The sequence below is a fragment of the Podarcis filfolensis genome (genome assembly GCF_964270895.1).
Source record: "Podarcis filfolensis genome assembly, chromosome: 14".
NCBI lineage: Eukaryota > Metazoa > Chordata > Lepidosauria > Squamata > Lacertidae > Podarcis > Podarcis filfolensis.
In genome coordinates, this window is record NC_139616.1 from 4,283,475 (window position 1) to 4,308,059 (window position 24,585).

The 24,585-nt window shown below is 44.4% G+C and overlaps 1 protein-coding gene across 6 annotated transcripts in view; it reads right to left on the bottom strand.

Annotated features, from left to right (window-relative positions):
- VPS13C (vacuolar protein sorting 13 homolog C) overlaps window positions 1-8,195 on the bottom strand; it is a 109,031-nt gene extending 100,836 nt beyond the window's left edge. For 4 of the 6 annotated variants that reach the window (XM_083586053.1, XM_083586052.1, XM_083586051.1 and 1 more), the window contains exons 1-3: window positions 7,770-7,976; window positions 1,488-1,531; window positions 28-70 (exon numbers count right to left, since the gene is read on the bottom strand). In XM_083586053.1, the coding sequence (XP_083442179.1) occupies window positions 28-70; window positions 1,488-1,531; window positions 7,770-7,869 (187 nt within the window). In that variant the 5' untranslated portion in view covers window positions 7,870-7,976. Of the gene's footprint in view, window positions 1-27; window positions 71-1,487; window positions 1,532-7,769 lie in introns of all 6 variants that reach the window. The other 2 variants (XM_083586055.1, XM_083586054.1) reach the window with 2 other exon arrangements.
- Between the last annotated feature and the right edge of the window lie 16,390 nt (window positions 8,196-24,585).

Here is a 24,585-nt window from a genome sequence, read left to right on the forward strand (position 1 = left end):
AAATGCAAATGAGAACCATCTACTTACCTATTTGTCCAGCCTTTACTCTAAAAGGTACATCCAGCTCACTCTGAGAAATGGGGGGGGGAGGTGGTAGAGAAGAGGAAATTAACATACTCATTACATATCAGAAGGCTCTTACCACTGGCTTTGCTTTATAGTTTTAAAACCTGTTTAAAGTTGTTGAGTTTAAGAATTAGAGCAAAGTAACAAAAAGATTCATCAAGCACCCAAAATGCATGGTAAATGCTATCTTCCCCCACTAGTATGTTTACTAAAGTTTGGGCCAAGGCTGCAAAACATCACTGGGGAAAAAGACAGTATACTACATGCACCTAATGACATGCTAACACGGAAGCACAGAACAACAGTGAAACTCTTGCGGATGGAGCAGAGAGACCTCTAGCTAAGCTACCTCTTCTTCCCAAGTAAAACTGAAATAATCATTCAATTAAGTATTGGACCTAAGAGTATTTAGGCACTCTGGTTCACAATTTGTTTACTGACGTACTTAAGCAACAATAGTTCCACTGACTTTAATAAACAAATCAGAGCAGGACCCAAATTATATATGATACAGGGGTCTGTGACTGGGTATCCCAGCATCTTCTTTAAAGCTTAAAAGAAGACATGAGATGGCAAGGTAGGGATGGTGAGAGGTGGCTCCAGACAGTGTCAGAAACTGAGATATGAAAGCTAGGAGCTAAATGGCACCTTAAAGCTAGGTTATGGGCACAATGGAGTGTCTAGGCATGCCTTTTTAATGACAAGAATACAAAGCTGAAAATGAATGAACGGCAGTTAAAATCTTATGCTCATTTTTCACATGGTCTAGTCCTCATCTTAAGACTGCAAAAAACAAAGCCCCTGCCCGCCCCTTAATATGCTTATGAGAGTCCCTTTTCCAGTCTTCAGACAGTGGCTGGAAGTGGGGAGGCAGAAAAAGGTCCTCCTTTTCTTTCCGCAGTGGCAGTTTTAATCTGAAATCTTAGGCTCAGTATGGCACCCAGAGCTCAGAAACTGCTCGCATTAATGAAATTCCCTGCTGCAAAATGCACCTAGAACAAAGGGAGTTTCGAACACTGGCTCAGGACAACATTGTGGAGGGAGGGAGAGTTCAATCAGACTATTCCTGATTGTTCCTCACCACTACCTCTTATTCACCTGTTGGAAAAAAGACAAAATTACGCAAGTGTATAAAAATGAAGATAAAAAAATGAGACTTTGCTTTTCAATATGTGATCTTTTGCATAGGAATCAACATTACCCCTTCTCTTGAGAGACTGCACTGGTCTGATCACTCATATTTTCTCAACATGAAATATACAGCATTATTCCAATGTCTCAATCAAAATTAAGGAATTTTAAAAAATCTAATTCTCTTAAGTCGCTAAAAAAAATGCATCAGCTACAGCTACTGTTCAAGCTTGACCTGCACAGTTTAAAAAAGCAAACCCAAGCAATTTCCTAGCTGACAGGTGACTTACCAGGGCGTTCTCCTTTATCCTCAAGTTGTCAAGTGCCACATTACCTATATAGTAAAAGAAATCAGATATCAAGATCTCTTTATTTTCTATGAACTATGTATACAAACACATACTAATAGAGATTTCAATTCTTCCAGTAACCAACGCTTATGGAAACAAAAGGGAACCATTCACATAAAAGAGGCAGCTATCCACAGGCTTGGGGCAACCTCAGGATTTGCGAAAGTACAAAACAAGAAAATTAAACCATCAGGGAGACCCAAAAAAAAAAAAAACCAGCCCATTGAGGATCACGCATGCTCAGTGGGCTCAGAATGCTAACTAACCAGGGACTGGATGGAAAAGGGGGGAAGAATGGAATATTCTTAGTGAGGGTAGTGCACAGCAACACAGCATGCTAGAACATTTTGTTTTAGGTATCACTTGTTCTATTCTAGAACTGCAAAAAGAGAAACTTGTTTTAATGGTTTTGAAATCTTTTCCAGTTTCAAAATGTATGTACAATTGTACTGCACAGCAACAATATGTAAAGATTTATAAACATATCATAAGGAAGAAGATGCTAAACATTTCACTGATCCATAAGAAAAGCCATGCTAGCTTTAACTAGTCATTCTTGTAGTTCAATAGCAGCTTAATTTGAATCTCTTAAATGCACCCAGTTTTGTAGAGAACAAGTTAACTACATAATGGATAGAACATGTTTTCATACTATAAAGAGCTTGTTGAATCTGGTCAAGAAAGAAGAGTCTTTCTACTGAAGTCTTTCACTTTCGTTTACTGTGATACTCATCAAAGTGCAAATCTCCAGAAACACACTATGGAGTTCAAGATTCTTACAGTTCATGTTTTGATTGCTTTTAAAGTAGTGTACTTTCATTTACCAAGGATAATCAAGTAGCTACACATACTGTAGAGGGCAGATGGAGCTAGTCAACCTAGGAAGGTAGCCCATCTAGGAGAAGGAAAACTCTGACCCTAAACCTCTGCTGCCTTGCAGGATATACTAGGTATTCAGGATAAGAAAAGGCTAAGGAGTTAAACCTCAACAAATCCAGAATGGAGCCCAGACAGTTAGCTAGCCCCTTGTACACCTCCTTCCAGCAACTTCTGCAGCCAAACTAGTGTCAAACATATTGCTTGGGTTTCCTTTGAACCACATCAGCAAGGCTGAGAGGGAGGGTCTTGTCTTCTGGGCAACCACACACACTGCCCAGGCTTGGGCCCCAGGGACCCCACTTCAGTACTGCTAACACAGCAGTTTGACTTCACCCCCAGAGGCACACTCCATTTTCTCTCAAGACAGAAGGATGCCAACAGCATGTCTAAAATTATTTTTATTAATTTACTTATTACCCACCTTTCATCCTAAGGTCCCAGGGTAGGTTACAGCATTACAAACAATTATTAAAAATCATTTAAATATGGACATTTGATTTCTTTTGTAATTGTTTAAAGCAGAGGTTTTCTTTTATATATATATATATATATATAAATTTTTATTAATTTTCCAACATATATTAAAACACAATACAACTGACAATACATAAACAAACATATAAACACGTATAATTTCATAACCTCTTTTCCTTAAACCTTGTTTCAACGACTTCCCCATACCTCCCTTTTCTGCATCCCTGTTTTAAACTTTTCCAGCAACCCCTAATTTCAATTACTTATAATTCACTTTCTTTAATCCTTTTTCTCTTACCCAATTATTTGTCACTGCAATTCTGTTTTACATTACCCATGACATTTTAGCACTCATTAATTTTACAACAGTTCTTAAGATAAACTTTAAATTTCTTCCAATCTTCTTCCACCGTCTCTTCCTTGGTCGTGGATTCTGCCAGTCATCTCGGCTAGTCCCATATAGTCTATCACCTTCGTCTGCCACTCTTCCAGCGTGGGTAGTTCTTGTGTCTTCCAATACTTTGCTAAAAGAACTCTTGCTGCTGTTGTAGCATACATAAAGAACGTCCTATCTTTCCTTGACACCAATTGGCCTACCATGCCCAGGAGAAAGGCCTCTGGTTTCTTATGAAAGGTACACTTAAGGACCTTCTTAATTTCATTATAGATCATTTCCCAGAAGACCTTGATCCTTGGGCACATCCACCAAAGGTGGTAAAAAGTACCTTCAGTTTCCTTACATTTCCAGCATTTATTATTGGGCATATGATAGATTTTTGCAAGCTTGACTGGGGTCATGTACCACCGATAAATCATTTTCATAATGTTCTCTCTTAAGGCATTACATGCCGTAAATTTTATACCAGTAGTCCATAACTGTTCCCAGTCAGCAAACATAATGTCATGACCAATGTATTGTGCCCATTTAATCATAGCTGATTTAACCATCTCATCCTGTGTATTCCATTTCAACAGCAAGTTATACATTCTTGACAAATTCTTAGTATTGGGTTCCAACAATTCAGTTTCTAATTTTGATCTCTCCACCTGAAAGCCGATTTTCCTGTCCTGTTTGAAAACTTCATTTATCTGGTAATAATGAAGCCAGTCTCTTACTTTAGACTTCAATTTCTCATAGCTCTGCAATTTCACTTTTCCCTCCTCTTGTTCTATGATTTCCCAGTATTTTGGCCATTTAGATTCCATATTAAGTTTTTTCACTTCCTTAGCTTCCATTGGTGACAGCCACCTAGGGGTTTTGTTTTCCAACAGATCTTTATACCGAATCCAAACATTATATAGTGCTTTCCTAACAATATGGTTTTTGAAACCTTGGTGAATTTTAACCTTGTCATACCATATATATGCATGCCAACCAAACCTATTGTTAAACCCTTCCAGATCCAAAATGTCTGTGTTTTCAAGAAGCAGCCAGTTTTTCAGCCAGCAAAAAGCCGCTGATTCATAATACAATTTTAAGTCCGGCAGGGCAAACCCCCCTCTTTCTTTTGCATCAGTTAATATCTTAAATTAAAGCAGAGGTTTTCAACCTTTTATGGTTCCACGGCTCCCTTGATCAACTACTTTCATTCTGCGCTACCCCTGTGGGGCTCAGAAGCCCAGTTATGTCACCCCTTGCCTGCAGACCTGGCAGCCCCTCTCTTGTGGAGGGTTCCCTCAGCCTGGAGTTCTCTGGACAGCCACAGTTGCCGCCCCTAATCTCTGAGCTGCATCCCCTTCCCCAAAGAGAAGTGCCTCCTCACACTGCCCCACAGGGGCCCGGGAAGCACACCCTGGCCAGCCCCAGAGGCATCATTCACCTGGGGAGTTTATAGCCAGAGCTGCTGCAACAAACAGCTGTGCAAGCCTTTGGGAGGCAGAGAAGAGAGGGCATCAGAGGAAAAGAGGCCAGTGTTGCCCGCGGCACCCCGGACCAGCATTCAAGGCTCCCCAGGGTGCCACGGCACACTGGTTGAAAACCACTGGTTGAAAGTAATACAAAGCCAAAACAGAGGGCACATTTTTAAACATTCCTACTCCATGAAAATGCCCTGCACTTTCAACCATTTTTACAAAGGGCTGCAACAGAGGCAATTGTTCACCTTGCGGCTCTTTCCTGGGCACCCAGGAGGAAGGAAAACGTGCTCATTCTAAATGTGCTTTGCATTGTCATTTTGCAACCAAATCTGTAACACTTCACCAATATGATTGGGCAGGAGTGTTGCACAGAATTCACCAAACTGGCCTCCTGTGCAAAGACGTCTGCTTATAAACTAGGACTTTCCCCTTCTCCTCTCTCCATGTGCACCCCACACACGCCAAAATTGCATCACAGGGGGTGGGGTGGGGAAACAAAGTATGATTCAGTTTGGCAAGCTGGAAGGAATCCTACCCGCTGTCCTAGGATTAAATTTATTTTCTAATAAACCAACACTTCTGAAAAACCACTATTTTGTAATAAAAGCAACTCAGTGTTTAAGAACTGCTTCCTAAAAGGAAAAAAACTTTTTAATCTAAATTGATCAATTGACTAAGCACGGCAACCCTACAAAAAGCCTTGAGCCAACCCTGATAACAGTCTAGCCAAGAAAACAAAAAGCAAAAAAAAAACCTTTGGTGTGCAACAAACACCCCACTCAAGGCCGTAACTCACATAATCTACGAACTGTTTCTTCTTCCAAAAGAACACACATAGTTCCTCTTAGTCATCACATGATGGGTGATTTTCAAGGCAATATCTGATGCTTTCTTACCCTTCCAATCTCTCTCTTTCTCCACACCCCACCCCACCCCAGTTCTCCTGCTTCTAGCCAGCCCAACAAAGTAAACAACATGATCCCAGCTAAAGCCACTGTAGAAGGAAGGATAATTTTTACAAGGAAGCTTCAAAATCCTTCAGCTTAATCTGATGCTAAGGAAGTAGAAATAAAAGCAATAAAGTTACTGGGTTCATTTTCAGCTTTCTGCAACACCAGGATCTCTGCTAGGGGTTCCAAGTAAGCCCTCCTCCACATAATTAATCACATGATGCTGTACCCACCCACCACATTTGAATGGCAATACCTATAAATGGGGGGCTGCCCCCCTCAGATATTTTATTGGGTGGGACGAAGGGACCTCGACTCCTAAGAGTTGGCTCCTATGAGCTCTACCTGTATGCTGTCCCTGTGTCATGGATGGGGAACCTCAGGCCTGACTGTGAATGTGGCCCTCCAGTCCTCTCTAATCCAGCCTATAGAACTCTCCCCAGACCACCAACCCCACCAGTCCCACTCCACAGTCTTCTTCAGGTGCTTCTGCCTTGTACTTCAATAATGCCCCTTGGGCTGAAAAGGGATCATGAAAAGGGATTCACACTGGCTTGCATGTGTCCAACACAGATATTCTCAAGATGAGGAACCACAATAGTGAAATATTATGGCAACATTACTCCAATTTTAACTGGGAGAAATGGATGGAGGCCCCCAAATTCAACCTGCAACCTAGCTAAGACATCAGCCTCAGTTTTCTTCCCATACAATGAAAACAAAAAATTCCCTTGTAAAGGAATTATGAGCTGGTGAATAAAAATAAATTTATTTAAAAACATTGGGGTTTTTGGTAACATATTTTAAAAGTATCATAAATTTAAAGTGCACAGTTTTAAACTCAAAACTGAATCAATGACCCTCTAATCCAACACTCTGAGTTAGCCTGCTCTACTATATATAAAGCCAAACAAAAAATGCCTTCCTGGTGCCTGAAAGCATTATAAATAAACTGTAATAGATCATGTGCTATATTTATTATTATGACTTGACATGGTGGGGTGCAACTTAGCATATCAAAACCTCAGATGTCACCAATTTGATCATTAAAGAAGGAAACCAAGTTATACTTTAAGGAGACGTGGCTCTTTGCGAAATAGGTGTGATCATATTTGGCATAACATTGCAAACAGTTTCCAGTTCTTGAGGCATTATAACCTTTGACTGCCTACTTAACAAAACAGGAATATTTCACAATCTGGTATATTTCCTAGATATAACAACACAACTTAATGCAATGATGGGGAAGTTCTGGCCCTCCTTATGTTGTTAAGACTACAACTCCCATCATCTCTAAGCGCTGGAAATGCTGGCTGAGGCCAAGAGAAGCTGGAGTCAAACATCGTCTGGAGTCACTGTTCCCCATCCCTGGGCTTAAGGGGCTACCTGGACTCAGCATGAACTCTCAAAATCGTGCAACAGAAGACTTGCTGGTATTGACCTATAAAGCCGTATGTGGCTCAAGACTCCGATATATCAAGGACCGACCCAGACTTTCCAATTGTCACCTGAGGCCCTTCTATATGTGCCCCTACCTCAGGAGGCTGAGAGGGTGGCAACACAAGAATGGGCCTTTTCAGTGGTGGCTCCCCATTTGTCAAATGCTGTGCCAGAAACAGGAGTAAGAGCACAAAATTGGTTTGGGGAGCGCAACCCTTGAATCAGAGAGGTGGTGCATGCATAAGCCCAACTGGAGAGGGAACTAGTCTACAGACCAGAAGTCACCCATCTAAAGATGAGAAGGGACATAAAACTGGCCTGAGAGACAAAGCGGAAGAAGCTAAACTGATGGAGGGAATCAGGGGGTGCAAGAGGAGGCTGGTCTGAGAGCGATAAGACCCCTCCCCCGCCCCACGGAGGGGGAAGGACCTGCCAGAGGAGCCCATGGGGCTGGCAGGAGGAGGAAGGGGCGCAGGAGAAGGGGGGGCTCAAGGGGGTGGGGCAGGCCAGGAGGGGTGAGAGACCCGCCTCGAACTCTCCTCCTCGCTCTCTCTGCCCGCCCCCCCCTTGGGTGCAGAGACAGGTGCGTCCCCTCCCCCCCCTCGCCCCCCTCCGTCCTTACCCCCCCAGATGCCCAGCTTGAGCTGCGACTTGTCCAGGTTCTCCACGTAGCCGCCCAGGAAGCGGTTCAGCAGGTCGGCCACCACCGACTCCAGCACCATGGCGGCGGCGGCAAGGGGGGCGCGGGGGGGCAGCAGTGAAGACCTCCTCCCTCCCTCCTCCTCCCTCCCTCCGGCCTTCCCTCAGTCACCAGCTTCGCTCTCGCCTCACGCCGAGCGGAGGGGAGGGGAGGGGCAAGGAGCAGGCGCCGCCGCCGCTGCGCGCGTGACCCTGGCCGCCGCCTCCGATAGGCCGCTGCGCGCGTGACCCGCCACGCCCCTCGGCGGGCGCTTCTTTTTCCTTCTCCCTCTCCTCCTGCTTTTCCTCGCGTGCTCTTGCCCTCCCGCCTCCTCGCTTACCTCCAGAGCCTCGCCTTCTTGGCTGAGGCAATAATAAAACGGAGGATGAGGACGCTTGCCTTTCTCAGGCCGCCTCGTCCGCCTCCTTCGTCTCTTCCTCATTTTTTATTTATTTTGAAGTTGTTGCTTTTTAACTGAAATGAATAAATAAATGTGGCTCTTCCCTCAGAGAGGCTTGTCTGGAACCATTACGTGTCTTTAGGCACCAAGCCAAAAACATTCATTTTTCATCAGGACTTGGGGATTTGGTTATCTCTGGCCTTTTGGGGAGGGTGGAATGTTTTAATCAATTTTTTATTATTAAAAAACAATCGGCTTTTAGATGTTGTTGTTTTTTTAAACCCTGGTTTAAAACAGTATGTAGGTGTGCGTTTGTAGAAAGTGACCAATAAATTTAATAAATAATAATAATAAATTGTGCATGATCACTCACCCCAGCTCATTATATTAAATATGACACACACACTCCCCAAAAGGTCATGGATGCTTTAGCTGAGATTCCTGCATTGCAGGGGGTTGGACTAGATGACCCTTGGGTCCCTTCCAACTCTTAAGATTCTTTGATTCCATTATTTTTCTTACAGTTTCATGTCTTTCTTCTCAGTCCCCCGCAGCTGCAAAGGAGCACCTATGATGTACCAAGGCAGGTACTTATGCTGTTCAGGATTCTCCAAACCCGTCAGTAAGGATTGGATTGAAAGGGATTTTGCCAGCCCCATCCTGCTGTTCCACAGCAGTCTGCAGGATGGCTGGTGGGCAGGGATGGGATTTGGCACATGCAAGCAGACATAGTCCACAAATTATCAAGTGTGGTCTAGCAGGCTGGGGCAATGGAGAGAGCCTTTTCTGTTGCCATCAGGCATGCCTAGGGAGGATGGTTGCTATTGAAGAAGGTTGAAACATGTTTAACCTGATCCTATGCAGAACCACAAGCCTGCATAGGATCAGGCTGTATAGGCCACATCTACCGCCACATATTCCCTGGAGTTCAGAAGCCTGCAATTCAACGGACATTTGATAATGATCTGCCTAGTATCACAGGAAGAGGAACTCACAGTACTATTCATTGCAGCGCATGGAACGGGTGTTCAGAAATACAGATAAGCTTGAGATAAACCAATCCTTTACGTTAATGTGGAGCAACCTTTACCCTCAGTTCACAGCCCCCATGCCTGGATTATACAGACTACAGTCTTCTTTTTGAACTATGGTAGTTACAAATGCAGCAATATGCAGCCACACCTGCTAAGTGGGTCACCCGGCAAAGGATGGCGCTTCCTGAACACTAATTTCAGCTATAACACTTTGTCCTGCGGGAGGCAATCAAGTTACATCCAAAGGAGGAAGAGCTGCTGTTTCAACCATGAGGCTCATGGAAGGTCCACGATGGGCTGAAATCACTTTTCTAGCACAGCCACTAAAATAATTGGACTCTTTCTCTGCACCTCATCTACCATGCTACTTATCAAATCCATCTCTCAAAAATGTTTGAGCTAGGATCAAGGGTACATAGAGTTGCTTAAAAGAAAAATTCAGCAAGCAGGATTCAAGCATAAGAGCTCTCCCCGCTATTCAGTGCTATTCAGAAACATTTTACTGTGTTTGATGTTTTAATTTGATGGAAGCCACCCAGAGTGGCTGGGACGACCTAGTCAAATGGGCGGCATATAAATTATTATTTTTTCTGCCTCTGACCATGAAGGCAGAGCATAGCAATCACGGCTTTATTCTTCATGAATCTGCCCAATCCTCTTTTAAAGCCAACCAAACTCGTGGCTGTTACGGCCATTTCCACATTTCTCCTGCTGACATCGTCTAAAGCATTCTGCATGTTTAGTTTTCTTGGTTGCTGACTGGCAGCTGAATTGTGGGTTAAGTCGTTTTATCCAAGGCACATGCAATCAACTGATTCATCTGTGATTAACATGAATCATAGAATTATGGTGTTGAGAGGGACCAGGAGGGTCATCTAGTCCAACCCTCTGCGATGCAGGAATCTTCTGCCCAACCTGGGACTCAAATCCATGACCCTGAGATGAAGAGCCTCCTGCTCTGCCAACTGAGGTATCAGTCGCACTGCATTCCTGGCTGCCGCTAGTCTAGGATAAACAAAAATGTTTTTAGTTCTCAGAAAGCTTATCAAAGCTTCCCAGAAAAAAGCAATGATTCATTGAACAGCAGAACTAGGCTGAAATGTGATATAATTCAGGTAATTAAAATGTACCTTCCCCTAAGACTATTTGTAGCTATTTTCATTGCAAGTCACAAACAATTATGAATAAAATTGCATGATCTATTTGAAATGAATGGAAGGTGCATTATCCTGTACATGGTACTAAGCAGCCAAGCATAGTATATACAAGTAAAAGCTTCAGTAAAAAGTTGCAGTGTAGCCCCATCCCTAAGAGGTGTGCTCCTGTTTGGAGCTCCAGTAAGCCTCTACAGGAACATTCCCATGTTCTTGTGAGGGGAGTTCCCAGAGGGGGAGGATAAAAGTGGAGAGCATACCTCTTCCATTCCCTTGTCTCTGAAGCCTTTCCCTGCTGTGCTAAAAGGGAATGGGTAGCAAATGACGGAAAAATCTCTGCATGAGATGGCGAAGAGACCCTGCCAGTCAAAGTGGGCAGTATTTGGCTAGATGAATAGCAGGCCTGGTCTACAGAAGCTTCCCATGTTCCTTAGAGCTACTGCGATCAGCTGTAGGGTGTACATGCAGAAGCCCCAGGCTCAGTCCCACAATGTTGAAAGAATTTAGGCAGCAGCGACATTCCTAAGTTCAGTTTCCAGCACCACCAGTTAAAAGGATATTTACAATTAAAAGTCTGGGAAAGATGATGGTACTTCTATGACTTGTGGCTGCCATGGACATAATAATATCCCATCCCTTGGTAGCCTGCAGTGAATGGTTGAAAACAAGCTCATTAAATGTCCGCTAGTTTATCTAACCTAAGTTACACCATAATTTATCTTAGGTGGCATTTCAATATGGTCAGAATCACAGGTCTGAATATGAACATCCAGGTGATGAAGATGCAAAAGATCAACCCTGGATGTCAACAAAATTTTGCTCCATCTGTTCTCCTTTAGATTTGACTCTCTTGCAGGAATTGCTTTAATAGTCAATGGGAACCATCTGTTTAAACATGCATGTTTTGAAGGGGCTGCCCTGTATGGTAAACAACCCTCAAGTGAAGCTTGTTTGTGGTGAAAATCTCTCAGGTTTCCCCCTACAAAACTGCAGAATGAGAAGCTGAAAGCAAACCAAAGCTGAATGTGCTTGTTTACAAGAAGAGAATAAATACCATGATGATCCATTTGAAGCTGATAATCATAGGAAAGTGGCCTCTAAGTGCCTCTAGCCAATCCTTAAAAGCCTTTCTGTGTAGGGGGTTTTACCCAAGGCAAATGCAGCTATCTTTATAACAGGTAAATCATAGAATCATAGAACTGTAGAGTTAGAAGGGTCTTCTAGAACAACCCCTTGCAATGCAGGAATCTCAACTAAAGCATACATGACAAATGATAATCCAAGTGTCCCCCATTTTATATTTGGGCAACTGATTTTTCCTGCCTAAGTGCAGAACCTTACACTTGTCTCTCTTGAAATTCATTTTGTTATCTTTGGCCCTGTTCTCCAAGATGTTAAGATCATATTGAATCCCAATTCTTTCTTCTGCAGCACTCGCTCCCCCTCCCAGTTTGGTGTCATCTGCAGTTTTGATGAGCAGCCCCCCAATTCCTTTATCCAAGGCATTTATAATGATGTTGAACAACAATTGGCCCAGGACAGAACCCTGTGGGACCCCACTTGTCACTTATTTCCAGGATGATGGGGAACCATTAATGAGTACTCTTTGGGTTCGGTCAGTCAACCAGCTACAAATCCACCAACATTCAACCCACATTTGGCCAGCTTCCTTTCAAGAATATCATGAGAGACTTTGTCAAAAGCCTTACAGAAATAAATATACACTACGTCTAGCATTCCCCTGATCCACCAAGCTCAGATAACTCTATCAAACTCTACCAAAAAGTTTGGTAATTCTGTATAAAGAGAAGAATGTTATTTGTCTGGCATGACTTGTTTTTGAGAAAATCCTGCTGGGTCTTACTAATCACAGACCAACAGTTGAATTATCTGTTCTAGGACCTTTCCTGGTATTGATGTCAAGCTGACCAGTTGATAGTTACCTGGGTCTTCTCCCCCCCCCTTTTGAAGATGGGTACAACTTTTGCCCACCTCCAGTCTGCATGGACCTCACCTGTTCTCCAATAATTCTCAGATATTAGACTGAGGCTCTGAGATTACATCCACAAGCTCATTTAGTACCCTTGGATGCAGCTCATCAGGCCCAGCAGATATAAATTCATTTAAAGTAGCTGGGTACCACTTCTTATCTTGGGCTGCAGCTCCCTCCTTGCATAGCTTATTCTGTTATCACCAGGTTAGGCACAGCTTTTCTTTTAGGTAAAGACAGAGGCAAAGTTGATGCTTTTGAGTTATGGTGCTGGAGGAGACTCTTGAGAGTCCCATGGACTGCAAGAAGATTAAACGTATCCATTCTTAAGGAAATCAGCCCTGAGTGCTCACTGGGAGGACAGATCGTGAAGCTGAGGCTCCAATACTTTGGCCACCTCATGAGAAGAGAAGACTCCCTGGAAAAGACCCTGATGCTGGGAAAGATGGAGGGCACAAGGAGAAGGGGACGACAGAGGACGAGATGGTTGGACAGTGTTCTCGAAGCTACCAGCATGAGTCTGACCAAACTGCGGGAGGCAGTGGAAGACAGGAGTGCCTGGAGTGCTCTGGTCCAGGGGTCACGAAGAGTCGGACATGACTAAACGACTAAACAACAACAACAACAACAGAGGCAAAGTAGGTGTTGAGCAGTTCCACCTTCTCTCTGTCATCCAATAGCATTTCCCCATCTTCTGCACACAGAAGACCTACTATTTGCTTGTTCTTTCTCTTGCTTTGAACACAGCTGAAGAAACTTTTAAAAATATGTTTAACCTCTCTTGCAAGCCTGAGCTCATCCTGAGCTTTAGCCAGCCTGACCTTCTCCCTGCAACTGTTGGCTACTCATGTATACTTTTCCTTCGTGATTTCTCCTTTCCTCCATTTCTTATACATGCCCTTCTTGCTCTCAGCTTCTCTGTAAGCTCCTTCTTTATGCAGCCACAGCTGTTTCCTTAGATGTCTCCCATTTTTCTTTCTTGTTGGAATTGTCTGCATTTGGGCCTTCAATACTTCCCTTTTAAGAAACTCCCATCCATCTTGGACTCCTTTCTCTTTTTGTATTTCTGAACCCAGTAGTTCATTAACTATCTGAAACCAGTCTTCTTAAAGTCCAGAGTGCATGTCCGACTACACTCATCTTCCCTTTGCCTTTGTATAAAGAAATCCAAGAGGACATGATTACTTCCTCCCAAGGTTCCCAGTAATTCCAGTTCATCAATCAGTTCCTCCCTGAGGACAAGGTCCAAGATAGATGACCCCCTTGCTGCTGCTTCCACTTGGAAAATAAATTAGGGGTTTGAATAGTGGTCAACATGAGCAATGAGTTTCCCTATGGAAGGCTTGCATTCCTGCAATTCAGCTTCACCAGCTAATGATGATGATGATGACCATTGTTGATTCAAATATTTTCAAATATAAATCAAATATAACCAAGTATTTATAGTATTAATTCAGTAAAACTGAACCAAAAAGAGAATTGCATTAACACCAAAATCCCAGATTAAGTAACTCTTTATCAAATCACAAAATTAAATTCTAACTTATTGTATTCAATCACTATTTACTTATCTTATGAATACACAGTCTTTGATTCCATATACTCATGTTCCATTATTATTATTATTATTAAGCAAAAATTGGTCTTAAGAATACACCTAGGTTGTGCTAAGATTTCTCTTCACACCCAAGAGGAGCTATTGACAACCCCAAAAAGTGATAAATACCCTTTGGGTTCTCTGAGATAGATTAGTTGCATCATAAGACTATTCACCTAGCACAAGTGTTCCTGCCTTTCTGTGAGAGCTGTAGAAGAGGTAAACAAGAGACTTGGAACACAGAGTTCAGTCTGGAAGTTATTAGCTTTTTTGGATGGAGATCGGGGGGGGGGGAGACCAGCTGTATGGCTGAGCTTGTTTTCTTAAAAATCACGTATTTCCCGTTAGGCCCACGTCATCACTTTTCATATCCTACCTATGCTGATCATGGCTTTCTGTTTAGACAGCAGAGGTTGCTAAGGGGAGAGGGCGCATTATATCAATATTTGACAAAGCAGGCTGGATTAGCGGGGAAATATTTCTAGCTCCAACTCCCTTAGGAGCGCTGCAGGCTACAGAGACCATGAGCAGAGCAGCTCTATTTTCTCAGCACCAACATATGCTGATTAGGGATAAGCACAGATACATCAAGAGTTGAAGTTCCTGCATCACAGGGCGCTGGACTAGATGAGCCTCAGGGTCCCTTCCAACTCTACAATTCTATGATTCTAAGAGGTTATGTGAAGCCTTTCTCTGACAGTTCAGATTTTATCAGGGACACCAGTTGCTGGACAAAGAGCCTGGCACTGAGTGTGTGTAAAGGCCTCAGTGGAAGGAAATCCTAGTAACACTAGCCCCAAGCAGGTAGAGCACCTCCTTTGCATGCAAAGGTCCCAGCTTCAATTCCTGGTGTCTCCATGTGCCTCCTGCCACTACCAGTCAGCGTAGGCAAAACTGCACTTGAGGGACCAATGGCCTGAGTAGGTATATGGCAGCTTCCTCTGAAGAAGCCTCTGAGCCTTGGGATAAGTACATGATTCTCATTCTTCCACTTTTGCCTGCTCACTAGAGCAGGACTTTGTTCACCAGGGCTTGGGGGGGGGCATTTTAATGTTTTGTGCTTTGTCATTAGTATTGATCTGAGCCCAGAAACAGACTTAACGAAATATGATTATTGATATATAATAGAAGCTATAGCAGGACTCGGAAAGGAGAAAAGATCATTTATTGTCTCAAACCACCCACAGAATCACCATTGGTAGTTTGCAAAGATGCAGAGAGGATCCGAACCCAAATGTTTATTTCTAGCCATTATTGATTTGGGGACATCATAGAAGCAAGCTCTGTTTACCTTTTCTGGTTGATTAGACAAGCACTGATAAAGTTATATGCCTGTAGCCGTGGAGTCTGCAAAGAAACAAATACAAGAAAGGTCAAATGTTCAAAAGCTAAATGGCACAAATACACTGCCACCATCAGATCTGTCTACAGACCAGGACGGGGCCTGGGCTTTTCCAATCGCACATCAATCCTGCTCACAGAAAGTTTGCTTAACCACCTTATTTATTTGTTTATGGTCACTCATAAATAAATGTTCCCTGTTAAAACAATGTGAAAAACACAGACTATTGCAGTGAAAATCAGCAGCTAAAAACGTTAGAAGAGACCGCACACACCCACACTCCAAACCTGACTCCAGCTACAAAAGCTGAGGCCTTTGGAGGCCAAAGACCATCTTGGCTGTGAGTTGCAGAGGCCCTGCTCCCTGCCATGCAGACCTTTTCCACCTGGCCTGGGCCCCGTCTAACTCCAGCACAAAAGCTGAGGCTGCTGAACAGGGTTGGGGTGTTTGGGGGGGATTATGGGTGGTGGTTGCTATTGGTTTTCAGTATCCATTATAGATCTTGTTGTGATTTATGTGGAAATTGTTTAGTTTGGGTATGTTTTTGTAATTTTGTGACTACTTTTGTTATGTTGTAGTTATGTAGTTTCTTATGTATGTAGGGAAGCTGTTGTATAGCCGAGGTAGCACCCCCAAAAAAGCTCTCCCTTTGGCAGCCATCTGCCTCACTTCACTTGGTGCTTATTTCTCTTTTTCCTTTTAAAAGAAGTTGCTTTTATATTCATTTTCTAGCCTATGCCTTCACCGTCTGTGTGAAATCTGAATGTGGAACTTTGGAATCAAACCTCCTGCAGGCCAGATTTCTTGCCCATAGGGCTCAGTATCGTCTCTGTTGACTGGCAGTGGCTCTTCGGGGTCTCAGGCAGAAAAGGATCCCTCTCATCACCTCTAACTCATTCCCTTGAACTGTACTGAGTGTGGAATGTGTGTGTGTATGAGCCGTCCCCTTCTCTCGCAGTGGAGCTCAGGTTGTGCTCACTTGCCCAGTTAGTCTTTCAGACAACCTAATCCAGCCTCTGGACCTTGGTCAGCACCTCTTTGGCACCTCTTGTGATTAGTAGGTGTGTCTCATCTTCCTTTCCAGCACCTTATCCAAAGTTCATGTGCAAAAGCGCATCTGGTTCCGTAGACTTGTTGATGCACCATGACAGAATGGATCATCAGAACCATTAAACACAAAATGCATTTCACTATTTGTGCAAAAGAGCCATCGTGGTGTAGTTGTTATGTGTTGCCTCCTCTGACTGGCCAGTCTCCATCTGCTACCTGTGATTCTTCTGACTGGAGATGTTGAGGACTGAACCTGGAACCTTCTGCAGCAAATCATGGGTCCTACCACTGAACCAAGCCCCCCCCCCCCAAAAAAATAGAACAGATCTCATAGCCAGTTATTATTTTCAGAGGTTTTTTGTTTCATCACAGAATGATCATTCCAATCTATATTGGTGAAGGTGAGACTGCACACCAGTCTTGTGGGGGACTTTACTGACTTTTTAATAATGCATCTATCATGGTTTCTGTTTTAATAGTTGGACTAAACAGGTGGCCATAGAGCTGTATGAAGCCCACAGGCTAGTTTTATGCAGTTCCCAGCCTAATCTCAAAAGCCTTCTGCAAGCAATTATGCGTGCTGCTGGCAAGAATGACTTGTCCTTCCTGTGGCAGTCTTCTGGACAAGGTTGTCCACCTCTGTAAGAACATAAGAAAAGCCTGGTGGATCAGACCAAGGACCCACCTAGTTTAGCTCCTGTGCTCATGGAGGCCAACCAGATGCCTATGGGAATCCCACCAGCGGGACCTGAGGGCAACCTCTCTCCCCCCATTTGTGATTGCCAGCAACTGGCATTCAGAGGACTACTGACTTCAGTCATGGAGGCAGAACAGAGCCATCAGGGTTAGTAACCTTATCCTCCGTGACATTGCCCAAATGCTCTTTTAAAGTCTTTGAGTGGCCATCACTACTACCTGTGGAAGGAAATTCTATTTTAACCATGTGCTGTGTGAAGAAGTAATTCATTTTATATCGCCTGAGTCGAGAGAGAGATTTCTCTATTCACTTTCTCCATGCTGTGTATAATTTCATACATTTCTAGCATGTCTCCTCTTTCTTGCCTTTCCTCTAAACTAAAAAGCCCCGGATGTTGCAACTTTTATTTGTGGGAGACACTCCACCACGTCAATCATATTGGCTGCCCTTTTCTGACCATTTTGAATTATCTCTTTTGAAGTGAGGCAACCAGAACGGTACACAGTATTTCAAATGCAGTCATGCCATAGATTTGAATAAGGGCACTAGGACATTGATATATGATATCCAGTATCCATAGCGGCCGGTGAGTTGCTTTCATGGTGCACGTTGTTGTCATTCTACAGCTGCACCTGATGCTGGTGTGTGCCTTTCACAGAGGCGTGCAGGCTGTAACAGTGGCCGGAGAGGCCTAGACATTGTTTCACAATGACGATTTATCAGATGAAACAAGGCAGTTGTTGTTTCCCAAAGGCTGGTTTCAATTCAAATCCTTTGCAGGAAGCGCTCATCTCACAAGCTGGCTGTTGTCTGGCTTTTAGCAGCTCTCTCAGAATTGGGTCATTTGGGTGGCCTGGGGCATATCCTGGTTATTTCCTTTTCAGAGGGGTAGATAACATCCTTTATTTTAATGCTTTGCTTGTGCCAACCAAATCAAGCAATATCCCCCAGGTCCGCATACCCCCCTGGAACAGGGCTTGCCACAGGTGAGGAGAGACTTGCTGCTTTGGTGGGGGAGGGACATGCCCAGGGTATTTTTAAGGGCTTTCCCATATTATATGAGATGTGCCCTCTAGAGCTACTGACGTACCTTGCAGTGGTATAATGGCCAGCGTCCAAAGGTCCCTATAAAATCAATCAGTTTCATTTTCTCTGTTTCATAAGATGTGTATTGACTGTAAAAAACAAAATAAAATGTCCAAGTGGTTTACAAACATAATAAAAACATTAAAATAGTAAGTTAAAAGTTAAAAGCAGCTTTTTAAAACATTCAAAAATAATTAAAAACAACAATACGCAAAAACCAATTAAAACATATATCAACATTCTACATATTCAGGTAAAGGTAAAGGGACCCCTGACAATTAAATCCAGCCACGAACAACTCTGGGGTTGCAGCACTCATCTCATTTTAAAGGCCGAGGGAGCCGGCGTTTGTCCGCAGACAGTTTTTCTGGGTCATGTGGCCAAACCAGAACACATGGAAACGCTGTTTACCTTCCCACTGGAGCGGTACCTATTTATCTATTTGCACTGCGTGCTTTCGAACTGCTAGGTTGGCAGGACAGGAGCAGGGACCGAACAATGGAAGCTCACCCCGTCGTGGGGATTCGAACCACTGACCTTTTCGATCGGCAAGCCCAAGCAGCACAGTGTATTCAGGTAGGCTTGCTTAAGCAAAAATGTTTTTTTAGCAGGCACTGAAAAGATTACAGGAAAGGCACCTGCCTGATGTCAATAAGCAGAGAGTTCCAAAGCGTATGTTTATTTTTGTGGGCATCTGTCTGTCTCGGGAGACAATGGAAGAGCGTGCCTTCAGAGGTGACGTCAAATCATTGGAGCGTTACAGAGCCTGCTGTGGCTGTGGAGGCTGATACAGGAGAGGCATGTTTTGCTGCAGCTGGGGAAGATGAAGGCATCCGGTTGGGCTGGTGAAGGTGCACCATGGCGTTTCTTCTCTCTACGCTCTTCCCAGTGGTCATTTTTCCTCTGGTCACTGCTGTGGATACACAGCCTGGCTGATTGTCTCCAGGCAGTGTGGTCGTCTGCAAGGGATTCCTACACAGTGGGGTTAATGTTGCCAGCCTTCATGTCATGTTTGCAGACATTATTTTAATGCAAAGTGCAGCTGCTGCCACACTGAAAGGCCAATTTATTGCAAATGTGAAAATGGTGTTATGGGGCGCCTATAATAGATCAAAGCGATTGAGTGGGAATGTATGGATTAAGGTGATCTTGCAGGTGAAATGGTCCCAACTTGTTACAGGCTTTACATACTAATAGTAACACCATGAACTTGACCTGGTAGCAAATTGGCAACCAGTGCATATCTCTGAGCAGTGTTTTATGCTGACAGTGTCTCATTCCTGTCAGCAATCGTGCTGCTTCATTCTCCATGAGCGACAGCTTCTCAGTTAAGCCCCAAGGACGCCTCACATAAAGCACATTGCAGTGATCCATTGAAGTAACGAATGAATGAACGACTATGGCCAATAAACACAACTGATATCCTACAGTTCATTGCATCCAATGGATCCATGTTTTGGGCATGCATCAGCTTTTCTGCAAGTGACTTAGGGGATCTGAAGACCAGTATAGAGGCAGGTGCTAAGAATGTAAGCAGAACCTGGCTGCTGGATCAGACCCAACACCCCCCTAGTCCAGCTTCCTGTTTCCCACTGTGGTCATCTAGGAATGCCACAAGCAGGACAGGAAGGCAATAATCCTCTCCCAGTATCTAGGACTGGGATTCCGGCATTGCAGGTGGTTGGACTAAATGACCTTGGCTTGGGGCTCTTTCAAACTCTACCACTCTGTGATTCTCTATTTCTATGATCTGATATCAACTGACACTGAACGTGGCATGGCCACTGTGGCTAAGATGGGGTTGCATGTTTGAATGCTTCCCTTTGAGGAAAACAAATGGCCTGGTCCCAGGCAGCTTGCCATACTAGGCCCCACCTGGAGCAGAACTTTGTATGTGCTACGGGTGCTGCCTTCTAATGCTATTGTTGTTTTTCAATTTAATTTAATTGATCAGGAGAATATTACCATTTTAAGTTTTGATTATTTGCATTTTTGAAAATGCAAATTACCTTCCTCCTGGATGTATTTCCTTGTTCGCATATATTTTGTTTTGTGATTTATATAGAAATGGGAATTGGCTCTAAACAATAAGTTCTGGCAGACTTGACAGGTCCCAGCGGCAGGTGCTGAGAGTTTAGTTAAAGGTCCTAAATCTCTGCCAATGGTGCCAATGGAGGGAGCAAGCTGACCTTCCTCTCTTGTGACCTTGAAGAGGAGGAAGTTGTACCAGTACCTGACCTCCCATTCCCAATCAGCAACTAAACAGTGTGCTTGCATTCCACATCAGTCCACAGTTTCATATCAGACCTATTTTCCATTCAGGCTTTTATGGCCTGATCCAGCCACATGGTATTGACTTGGACCAAGGAGACAGTCTGAACATTTTTGGAGGCTTCCCAACATTGTGCATAGCGTTGTACTATCGTGGATGTGTAAGACTTCCTAAAAAAACATTGCTGTCCAGGGGCAGCGTCATGTGAGAAAAGTGTGTCCATCAAAATCTCCCTTGTGTTTGGAGACTTAGAGCGAATTCCGATTAGGCAAGATAAAGTACTATAGTGCAAATAGCAACTTGCAGACTTTCCGTTTTTAGGAAGACTGGAGTCCAAACAGTTGATAGCCAGAACATTCAAAACACCTTTCAATCAGGAACCAGGGATAACAAAATAAATAAATATTTCAGCCACCTACAACACGTGCTGTCAGGTAGGCTACCTTAAAGTAATATTTGTTTATGCCATGAACACTAAGTGGAAATATGAATAGGAGAGATTAGCTGGAGTTCTGTGTGCTTAATGCGCCATTATTAGATTTGCCCCTTATCGACTTTGGCCATGGCTGTCCCCGAGCATTTTTTCCCTGCAGATTACTAAGGCTGGACTGCAGGGAGGTTGGATGATTAGGAGGAGAGGAAGCAGCACTCACCCCTCAGACTGCGAGGCCTGGGTGGCAGCCCCAGCAGCAGCTGTCAAAGACGAACTAGGAACCAGGAGCCTCAGCACAAAACAAAGCAGTCAGGAGGGCTGAAGAGCAAGTCAGGAATGGATGCTGAACCGCTGGGACACAGCAAACCAGAACTGAAGAACACCAAGGCTGCAGGAACACAACAGACCTTTTTGCTCAAGGAGGGCTCTGGAAGATCCAGTAGCCTGGGTGGGCAGAGAGAACCAGTGGTGCTGGACTCCAGCTCCCAGCTCCGCCAGCCAGACCATGTACTGAGTTCTGCAAAGGAGGCCCTTCTCAGTGTCCTGCCATTGAGTAAAGTTTGCTGTGTGGTACCTCAGCCTTCCCTTGGGGATTCTATCCAGTACTAGCTGAAGACATGCCTCCTTTCTCAGGCCTTTGTCAGGGGCTGAGTTGATGTGGTCAGCTTGCAAAGTGATGGGTGTCCGTCAGCTGTATTGTCCAGACTCTATATTTTTACCTCAGGTTTTAATTGGTACACGTGTAATTTAATGGGTTGTGTTGATGGCACAGATGTTATTTTGTTGTTAATCACCCTGGGATCATGAACTAATGAAGGGTAGGCTAGAAATTGAATTAATGAGTAAATAAATTCAGAGGGGTGGCACCCTGCCCATCAAATCAGTGCCTTTGGCAAAACTTACTCTCATGTTCCTAGCTTGATAGTGTAGCCCACAGCTTCCCAAACTTATTTGGCCTACCCCCCGCTTCAGAAAAAGAATTACTCAGTGCCCCCCTGGAAATTTACCTTCTTTAAGCAAACAAACAGAAATATGTAGTTCTTTTATGTATCTATATTTCTGCCTATGTCCTACAACATAGTCATTACACAACAGATAAAACATATACGAATGGTTTTTCAAAAGTGGACAAGGAGGTGGACTTGGCCCTGGGATTAGAAGCTCAAGGCAAGAGGCAGAGGGAAGCTTGCCAGTTCAGTCTGATCCCCCTTGGGGTTAGTGTGGGTGGCGCAGCCTGCCTGCCCTTGGCCAAATAGGCAGACAAGCTGCAACCTGCTTCACCCAAACCTGGGAAAACCCTTGCCTCCAGTAGGACTGCTGGATCAAGGCGAGGCGTTGTCACCATCCCGCAACAGCACCCGACTTGGTGGTAAGTGTCATTACACAAAGATGAAACATGTAGAAAAGGGTTTTTCAATAATTTATTCTCTTCTTTCTTTGTGCTTCCACTGCCCCCTTATTTTTATTCAATGCCCCCCAACTGCACCTGAGGCTACTAGCGCCCCCTGGATCATTCCAGTGCCCCCCTGGGGGTGGTATCGCCCACTTTGGGAAACACTGGTGTGGCCAGTTTAGACTGTAGGGAAATGGAATACCTCAGAATATCAGGGCTGGTGCTCTTAGTCCTTCACTGCTGCTTCTGAGCCAATCAGCCCAATCACTGTAACTCCTCCATGTTGAACTCAGTTATGTCGTTGGTAGGTCATGCAAGCTATAGTAATTAAATTAGGGCAGAGGATACGTGAGGGATTAGCATATGCCAAAGCAACCTTCTTCAATGTTTACACGAATGCAAAAAAAACCCCTGTCTTATCTCAGTGTACAGGCTGCCGGGCTCTCAACCAACTAGAGCAACATTGCCTGTTATAATTACATTAGGTGGAAACACAAAGAATCAAGTTAGATTAGGCATCTGCTGGGCGGTTTGCGTGCATCCGAGCCTCTCCCCCCCCCCCAATGCATCTTATCTGTGGGGTTTTCCATTTATTTAAAATATTTGTTCTGTGACAGTGTGCCATTGCTGGGAAATGCAAATGTACACATCTGGAGAGACTGCCTCTCTTCCTCCTCTGCTTCCTGAAATCTAATGAGGACTCCAAGGTTGAAAGGGTGAGTGACAGACATAAGGATTTCCCCAGGAAACTCTGGAAAGCAGGACAGCCTGCTCCTGTCATCATCAAAGGGGACTTAGGGCAAATCTCTAGTCTCGCCTGGAGAGGGCTGCCCCCAAACATTTTGCTGCCTGAAGCCAAGGACAAGATCTTGCCCATCCCGCTCCAGTCAATGCACAAAAGTGAAATTGAAATTGAAATACTTTATTATCACTTGTACAACTTGTATACAGTGAGATTACATGAGCACCCCCCACTCAGCTCTCTTAGTCTTAATTCCCCTCGTTTACTGACGCACACCCACCAAACCCGAAAGTCAGTTGCACTGTTGTTATCTTTTCATTCAGCAGCCTAACAGCCCATGGATAGAAGCTGTTCTTTGCCCAGTTGGTGCGACAAGCAAACCGGCACCTGAATCTTCCTCCAATGTTGGATGCAACCGGACTGCATCATCTGCAACTTCTGAGAGCAGCAGGCTTGCTTAGTGGGTGCAGTGGGCAGGCCAGGTGTTGGGGCACACACAGCTCTCTCCTCCGGCTGCTGTTGCTTGCCTCACTCAGCCTCCTGGTAGAGCCAGCCCAGAAAGAAGGATATGACTGCTGAATACTGCCTGAAACATGCCTGCTGTGAGCAACCAGTTCAACATTCCCCTCACTTCTTCCTCCCTTGTCACGAAGTTTCAGGGCAGGGCCACATGTTACAAACAACAGAAGGTTGCCCCCCCCCAAATGGCAGCTCTACGTCATGCATCCCTTCCTCTTCCCCTCCACCCACAGAAGTCTGCTCTGCTTCTCCTTCTCCCAAGTCTCCCTGCACATTGAGGGATCTTCAGCAGCCGCCACCAACCCTGTGAAATAGTCATATGAGTCGGGGGATCAGGATTTATGGTGCCTGTGGGTCCCTTCCAAACCTGTGGTCCTGTGTACGTGAGGTTCAAATCTATGAGTGGAAACCAGCCAAGCCAGTTACTTTGTTAAGGTGGTTGGTTTAATTTTTGTCCTGGGACTTCCCCTGAGAAAACCTGTGTTTTTTTGCTAAATCAGAGCAGATGGCAGTCCATGGAACACCCGGTTGCTGTTTGCTCTGATTCAGCAGTGAATTGTGGGGAAAGCACCAGGACAAAATAAATAAATAAATCATTTCAAACATGGAGCTTTAAAGCCCAGACCTGGGCTTAGAAACATGGCACAAAAGGAAGTCTAGATGAGCCCAGAGACCTGGCTTGCTCTGTCCTGGCTTCCCTGGAAACCTTCTGGGGAAGCAAAACCTTTTGGGATATTAATGCTTGTGAGTCCCTCCGCCCTGTGCTCAGCTTGTCTATATGTGTGAATAAAATCACATATCCTAAGGCTCCCAGTGTCCCTTGCTGACCTGGCCAGGAATTTGAAGATATTATCTGAGCCAAGAGTTGGGGCCATGGGAGGCCTTGTGGAAGCTGGAAAGGTTTCTCCTGCCACTGACCCCACCTCCTCGAGTAGCTGACTAGGCTTTAAGGGCCTTCCTCACACAGTGAAAGGGAAGGGGAGTTTACTGGCACCTCATCATCCATGTCTGAAGGAGACAGGAGAGTCACAGTTTGGAAGGGCCTTGAGT